The sequence below is a fragment of the Nanorana parkeri genome, unplaced genomic scaffold (genome assembly GCF_000935625.1).
Source record: "Nanorana parkeri isolate BGI_ZX_2015 unplaced genomic scaffold, ASM93562v1 scaffold1025, whole genome shotgun sequence".
NCBI classification, from domain to species: Eukaryota; Metazoa; Chordata; class Amphibia; order Anura; family Dicroglossidae; genus Nanorana; species Nanorana parkeri.
Genome location: NW_017307293.1, coordinates 411,431 through 419,448, shown reverse-complemented (window position 1 = coordinate 419,448; position 8,018 = coordinate 411,431). Strand labels below are relative to the sequence as shown.

Sequence of the window (8,018 nt, the reverse complement as noted above, 5' to 3'; positions counted from 1 at the left end):
GGCACCAGTGGTCTAAGGACCGCTGAAGTCCTCACATCTATGCGAGGCCCAGTCACTTGCATCAGACGTCACCCTGCCGAGGGTCATGCCACTGCCAGAGCAAGGGGGAGAAAGGCGAGCGCTGATTGGATCGGATCGGGTAAGTGCATCTTCTTTATTCTGTTGTAGACCAACATGAGCAGTTAAGACCCCAGTCACACAGCGATCTTGAGCTGAGCGACATTGAGCCACAGTGCACATTTTGTTGCGCTACGTAGCGTGACTTTTCACAGGGACTTCGTAGCCGCTACATTGGGCTGTAACCAATCAAAAGCGGTCTTGATGCGACATCATTCCTTCTTTCTTATATTTTTGTGCAAAAGTGACACTTCTGTAGAGAGACAATGTCGCGCAACATTGAGCTACATTAAAGACTATTGAGCCAAATCGCCCAAAATCCACCGAAAAATAGGTCATGTCCGAGCTACAAGCTTGAGCAACGAGCTACAGGCAGGCCCGGCGCTACCGCAAGGCAAGTCAGGCGGCCGCCTGAGGGCGCTGCAGGGTGAGGGCGAAAAAACAGGGCATTTTGACAAGTACTTGTCAAAATGCCCCGATGCTTGCGCTATGTTTTTTTTTTCCACTTACCTCCGGTGCGGGAGAGCAGCGGCGAGTCAGCGCTGGTCCGGTGGGAGGAGCTCCAGGTGGGGGGTCCTAATTTAGCTGGCCCGCGACTGCCAGAGGTGCCGGGATCCTCTGGCAGTCGCCGGCCAGCTAAATTAGGACCCCACCTGGAGCTCCTCCCACCGGACCAGCGCTGACTCGCCGCTGCTCTCCCGCACCGAAGGTAAGTGAAAAAAAACAAAAAACATGCTGATAGGGAGCAGGCCTCGGGGGTTGCATTTCAGCTCCATCGAAATGCATTGGACGAGCGACATTGAGCTGATATATTTGTGCGATTTTGGAGCTGAAATCGCACGATAAAGCGCTCAGTGTGAACGGGGTCTAACCCTTGCAGTGCGGGGGATAGACCCACGACAAAGCTTAACCTTTACAAATCCTGGAGATCGGCTTTCAAGATCATGACATTGTTTATACAATGTATCTAAAAGTAAAAGTTTATAAGGACCCGGACACAGGAGAACTTTCGCAGACATTCTGTAGATTTGCCTTTTACATGAAAGGACAGTTACGGCCGCGTTCCTTATCCTGCGTTACCTTGACTTGGCCGGTGGCTACAGCGTTGTTTATGGCGACGGCGATGGCGACCCGTCCTTTCTGATCAGAATACAATATTCTTGCTTGAGAGCCGACGACCTGAAGAAAAAAAGAAAAATGTATTCCGAGTCCTATACATGATGCCGGACTTTTTAGGAAACCAAAAAAGGAGATAAATACCAGTTGATGTTTTCCAGCTTCCCGGATCCATCGAATGTTGTCTTCGTATTGCTTCTGGACTGGATCACTAACTGCGGAGAGAAGATGTCCTCCTCATCATTTCCAGAGATCAGAGATGATGACACAAAAACAGATCTAAGCTCTGCACCCCCTTTAAGTCCAAAGGCCAGTCCACCAGAAAATGATGGCCCAATGCCTCTTTATCTCACAAGGACTCCAGTAGAGAGATGCATGACCAGATTCCCTGCCCTGCCCTTCCCCCATCATGGAGTCTCAGTCCAAGTGAAGAGTGCAACAGAGAGAGAGTGAGACCTCATCATGATGGAGCCACAGGCAGTGCAGTGATAATTCCGCTGGAATCCTAACACACACACACTTGATGGACAGGTTGGCCCATCTTTCCATACATACTTTAAGGTCTGTTATACTTTGAGTCTGCTTGTTCCGTAAAGCAGAACCGCATCCTCCTATCCTTTACATCCAAGGAAGGTGCCTTAGATTCTATTTGGATTGCATTTGCCATGGTGCTGCATATGTGATGATCAGCTATGACACCAGCCATCTGGGGGCTTGAAAGTTTGGTTGAGAGCTGAAATAACCGGCAACCGTGACAGTCAGCATGCCTAGAAAGTACAGTAAACTCCCAGTTATCCGGCATCCACGTGGATCAGTAGATGCCGGGTAACTGTAGTTTCTGGTTGCTCAGGAGTTAATAGTAACTCTCAAGCAACCCCCACAGCAAATATTTGCTGAACTATAGCCTGTGTCCTGGCCCTGGGGTCTCCTAGGAATCTGGGCTATGGGGGAAAGGACTGGGATCTCTGGAGAACAGAGCCTCTGCAGGATAGAAGAAGGGACTCTGGGGAAATAGAAGGGTCTATAGAAGAAAAGAGAAAGGGCCTGGGATCTCTAGGGAATAGGGGAAGGGACTGGAGTCAGTGGGGAATACAGGAAGGGCATGGGGTCACATGTATATAGAAGAGGACTACAATTAGGGAACTGGGGAAAGGACTCGGGAACAGAGGAAGGTACCGTGTTTCCCCGAAAATAAGACACTGTCTTATATTTTTTTTGGCTCAAAATAACACACTAGGTCTTATTTTCTGGGGAGGTCTTTTTTTTTTTTAATGTATAACAATCCAAAGTTAATGCAAATCCAAATGAAATAATCCAAAATGACAAAGTTAAGAATAACTTCTTTTGACATAACTCTCAAGCAACCCCCACAGCATATATTTGCTGAACTTCTCTGTGCGCATATATGCCACAGGGAACTGTTTTGTTTTTTTCTAAAAGAATTAATTTTCAAAATGTTTTCATGTAATATCCCATTTTGGCCACTAGATGGAGCTAAAGAAACATAGGAAACAAGTATTTTGTATGCTCCTCAGTGCCATCTAGTGGCCATAATGCAATATTACATGGAAAACAAATTCCCTTGAGAATACATTCCCTTGTAAAGAAATGAAAGAAAAAAAAGTTTGTTGTGGCACGTATCCGCAGAGAGCAAACATTCAGATTTTTTTTTTTTTACAGCTATGTATATAGCGCTTTACAGAGTTGCACATTCACACCAGTCCCTGCCCTCAAGGAGCTTACAATCTAAGGTCACGATCTTACATGCACAGTGGGCTGATTTAGACTGGAGCCAATTAGCCTTCCAGCATATGCAGGACAAATGGCCCTGCGACTTTTTTATAAATAGACCCCCATGTTTCATGTTACATCCATATTCAGGGGGTTATACCATGAAACATGGCCACATTGCCAGCCACCAAATGCCACCCCAACCCCCCCTCCCCACACTTACCTGAATCACAGGATTCACCTCCCCATAGGCTCCTGACAGGTTTTTTTAATCTGATGTGGCTCCACCCACACAGCTTCATCAACAAAATAATGAACGCACATTTGTTGTTTTCTGAATGTGTGTACATAACATTTATTTAAAAAGATGGAGTTTGCCTTTAAGAGGCCAGGGGACGATCCAATCGGCTTTCATCCCCCAATAAATGAATTGAAAATCAATATCTGTGTAATTGGATAGCCGGTTGGTCTCGGCTGAGGTGGACCAAAGCTCTTCCCTATATAATCCCAAAACTATCGTATGGTAGAGTTCATTTGTATCCACCAACCAGCCAGTTCTGTAACATAGCGACACATAATAGAGGACAGACGTCACCTCCCCGGGAAATAATGTCCTCCAATGCAGCGGCTGCGATCTCATCCGTGGCAGCAAGGTCGGAGGGCTCGGCGGAGGTGCACACCCATCGGAACGGCCCGAAACCCAAAGAAAAGATGTCTCTAAGAGGTGGAACAAAAACACAACTTAATTAGCAGATGTTTGAGATTCCTCGCCGATTCCTGTCCGACGCGTTCCGTCTAATCTGGGGGAGACGCCGCAATCGCTTAGCAGCCACAGGCAAAGAAAAACATCTTTAGGATTCAACTCATTCCGCTGAAGGGCGTCCTGAGAAACTGTGATTTAAAAAGATTAATAATGTCACCATCTGAGGTGAATACTATTGGAGCAAAAAACGGGTGCACCACCTAATGTAGAAGAGTCCAAATCATTTGATTGAAAAGGATGGAAAGGATACAAGAGTATCAGAGAGCCAACACATTTCTAGGGTTAACACCTCCCTTCATCAGGGGCCGAGATGTCATTTTGAGGGGGAATCCCATGTAGAATCAAAAATGGACTCACCCCATGATATGCTGGACGTAGGACGGGTATCTGAATTCTGTACTGTTTCCTCCTTTCTGCTCCACATCAGCACCTGGGAAGGCATAACATTTCAGCTGAATAATATTTAAACCCAGAGAACAAAAATTTAATTTCCTTTTATACGGGAAAATTTGACGCATGCTCGGTATCCCATAACACGACGTTTCGGGGCCACATAGGGTCCCCTTCATCAGATTGAGGAGCATAGGAACGTTGTATTTCAAATGCTCATCAGCTCCACCTAGTGGTCATAATCAGGTATTTTCCAAATATTACATTTTGGGCCTCTAAATGGAGCCAAGAAGTGTAGGAAAGAACAACATTTCCTACGCTCCTCAGCCAGATATCAGAAAAGGGGGGGGGGGGGTCACTGGCACTCTAGTATGCTGATCAATATGCCTTTATTGACCCATTCTCAGTATCACATAACATGATGTTCGGGGCCATGCAGGGTCTACATCACCTTTTTGCCCGATGAAGGGGACCCTGCGTGGCCCCGAAATTTCCTCAAGAATACATATATAGGATTGTACTTCCGACTCCCAACATCTGTCCATTGACATCCTGACTGGCCGATATTCCCTTACCTGCTCTCTTAGCCTCCAACAGAAATGCATTCCCGTAATCCCAGAAGAACAAGCCGTGATCCGATAGCTTGTTGATCGCCGCGATCTGCCTCCTCAGGCTGCAAGAGACAAAGTTCAGAATTCTAGATCATGACTATGTGTGTGTTGAAAATACAGATCCCATCATGCCTCTGCGAGTCATGGGGCATTCCAGGGCCTGGTGTCACCCCGCTGTGACATCATCGTGCATGCGCGCCAATCTTATTGATACCTGCCGGCAGAGAGAGGAGGGGACGTTCACCCGCCGGGATAAAGTATGCCGCCAGGTCCCCTCTCTCCGGATACTGGTCGGGCTGTCGGTCCGTGACCCGAGATGCCCGACTGTCAGTCATTTTGGCATCACCCATCCAAAATGGTGTCATCCAGGTGCGGGGCCCCCTGCACACCCCTTGTGATGCAGGGGGTGTGCAAGGATGCCTTTGCCTGCCAGTCTTACAGGTGAATGGATGTCATCAGGAGTATGGTAGTCCAAAGCGCTTGTTTATTGAAATTTCATATCAGAACTAGCGCTTTCGGGCTCCCCTTCATCAGGCTCAGCAATGCGTGGCCCGAAAGCGATAGTTCCGATAAACGCTTTGGACTACAATACTCCTAGTGCATTCGCCTGCATTATCTGGCGGCGCCATCCGCATTCATTACGAGCACCCCACCCCAGTCTTATAGATACACATGGGATTTGGAATGTCATTGTGCAATATTGAATTATGGCCACTGATGGCGCTAATGAGCTCAGCAAATTACTTTCTTATGCTCCTCAGCTCCATCTAGTGGCCATAATGTGGAATTACATACAATCATCATTACATTTGAACTGGAAAGGAAAAGTACTAAGAAAATGCATTTTGGGTTCCATTCATGGAGTTTCACAGGGCAAATGGCCCTGTGAATTGTTAAAAAGCAAAAAAAAAAAAAACACTCCAATGTATACCATTACAGGTGTATTTTTAAAAGACTGGCATAGTTCAAACGATTAAAACCAAAAAAAAAACAAACCCACACACCTCAAGAAAGGGTCTTAAAAATCGTGAGCTACCGAAATCACCACAGCGGTGGCTTATCATTTAAATCGAAGGGTTAAGTGGGAGGCTTCAATCAGACAAAGGGAGCCTCAAAACAAGCTGTTCTGCGACCTCTAGCTAACCCACAGTGCTTGGACATTCCTTTGTCACGTCAACTAGTTTACTGTTAAAAAGTTCAGCAAAACTCTGCGTTACAAAACAAATGTCAGCAAGTTTGATGCGTTTGACTTTATTCCCAGATAAAAAGGACTTTGTCCTTTTCTTTGGCAGCATTAATAAAATAAAGTGCCATGTGCAGCATTTCCTCTGCTTATCATTAACAAGGCCGTGCTGACCCCCCTTACCTCTCCTGGATGTGCTGGCGGAAGGTCTGAGGGTCGGCGCAGAGCATCTGGTTGGCATCCTGGAAAGAAAGCTGTACCGGGTAATAGCCGCCGCTGAAGGGGTTGTGGCAGGAGGTTTGGTCGGATCCCAAGTCCACCAGCAGCTCGCCCGTCTTCTCATACTCTTCCGCAAGCCTCTCCCTGCAAAGAACATAAAAGAGATGTTCAGACTGTATATATTATATATCCCCAATAAGAAGGGGGGCTACCAGGACTTCACTGCTTGCAACCTGGAAGGGAGATCTCCTACTACTCCTGCTATGACCACAATAAGCTACTTGCATCACCAGCAGAGGCGTAACTAGAGGCGTGACCTCAGCTCCCTGACCCCACACTCTCCTCTCACATGTCCCCTTCATAATCTCAGCTCCCTATAACTCCCTCTTCATGTCAGCAGCACCTCTGACACCCGGGGAGTTGGAGCTTTCCATAGCACACAGGCAGCTCTACGCTCGGGCAGCCGTTCTGTGTGATAAGGGGGCGGGGGATAACCCGCTTCCCACTCATTGGCTGCTGCGCTCGGCTCGATCTTTCTTCACACTGCGTCCGGAACAAGGCGAGGGGGAGCAGCGTGAAACACGAAGGGCCCAGGACAGGAGGAAGAAACCCCGGTACTGATATTAGCGGTTACCAGGACATTAAATATCCTGGTAATCAGCGGTTACTACAGGCCCCGTCCTAGGCCCCCTCCAAGTGGCGGAACTCCAGTGCCTGGTCGCAGCTGCGACCTTGGTAGTTCCGCCACTGATCACCGATTCACCAGCATGTTACTGTTTCCATATACACCTCAGGAGATACCACTGGAGGACACTACTATGTCTGTCACCCTCTAGTAGATTATCTCCAGAACCAACTTTTGCGAGTATAATTTCAGCTGTGTTGCCATACAAATAAATCACTTTTTACACGATGGAGGCGCTCTGTTTTGCTTTGTACTTCCCAGATCGAGGGTCTATTTGACCGGTGGGAGCTACCTCTTCTGTGTATCTACAAAACGTCCAAGTTGGCTATTCTCTTGCAACCGGCGGCGCCGGTATCTGTTGGTCAACTCATAAGTCTTACAGAGTTGTGTCCTTTTTTGGGTATTCTATATTGTACATGACTACGGAAGGAACATTTTCCCACAACCAACAGCATAATGGAGACTAGGGGGGGGTTGAATTCTAGATCTTCTGCCCTGCGTAAAGCTGGGCCAATGCAGTTTGCATGGCACTCCTGCCACTAGATGGAGCCTAGGAACATAGGAATGCCCTTTGCTCCATCTAGTGGCCGAGCAAAGCCTAAAGGGTTAACTTACCAAAACTTCCACCAGCATACAAGTGGGCGAATGCAGTTCGCACGGCATTCCCGCCACTAGATGGAGCTGAGGAGCACAGGAATTTCCTATGCTCCATCCAGTGGCACAGCCAAGACTAAAAAGGACTTCTTTATAAAAATCTTCCACCCGGCTATATGCCATTCGCACAGCACCACCGACATCACAGGGAGCCGATGAAATTCCCTATATGCCTAGGCCCGAGGATTCATCCCCCGAGTCTCAATGGTGATGTTGGTTGTGGGATAATCCTTCCATAGTCATATACAATATTGAGGACCAAATTCCTTCTCCACCAACGACAGGAAACCGGTTGAGATTTCGCACACAACAGATTTTGTTATTTGTTTTCGTTGATAGTTACCGAACCGGTGCCGATGCCAGCGACAGCGAGGAAAATCTGAGTCATCCACCGCACTGCCCGGCAATATTTCATCTCATCTCCGGTGACGGCCCATCATGTGACACGACTATATAATGGGTAACAGACCGGCGCCTGGCGCTTACACCGACGTTATCTCACATGTGTTTATAATGATAACGCAGAGCAAAGCCAACACTCCCCCCCCC

General features: G+C 47.5%; 1 protein-coding gene across 1 annotated transcript in view; it reads right to left on the bottom strand.

Annotated features, from left to right (window-relative positions):
• The window catches only part of LOC108795910 (urocanate hydratase-like), a 48,539-nt gene that overhangs the window by 27,765 nt on the left and 12,756 nt on the right, over positions 1-8,018 (bottom strand). Inside the window, exons 11-16 of the mRNA XM_018567240.1 lie at positions 6,095-6,274; positions 4,693-4,790; positions 4,085-4,157; positions 3,560-3,681; positions 1,378-1,448; positions 1,198-1,296 (exon numbers count right to left, since the gene is read on the bottom strand). Coding sequence (XP_018422742.1) covers positions 1,198-1,296; positions 1,378-1,448; positions 3,560-3,681; positions 4,085-4,157; positions 4,693-4,790; positions 6,095-6,274 — 643 coding nt within the window. The remainder of the gene's footprint in view (positions 1-1,197; positions 1,297-1,377; positions 1,449-3,559; positions 3,682-4,084; positions 4,158-4,692; positions 4,791-6,094; positions 6,275-8,018) is intronic.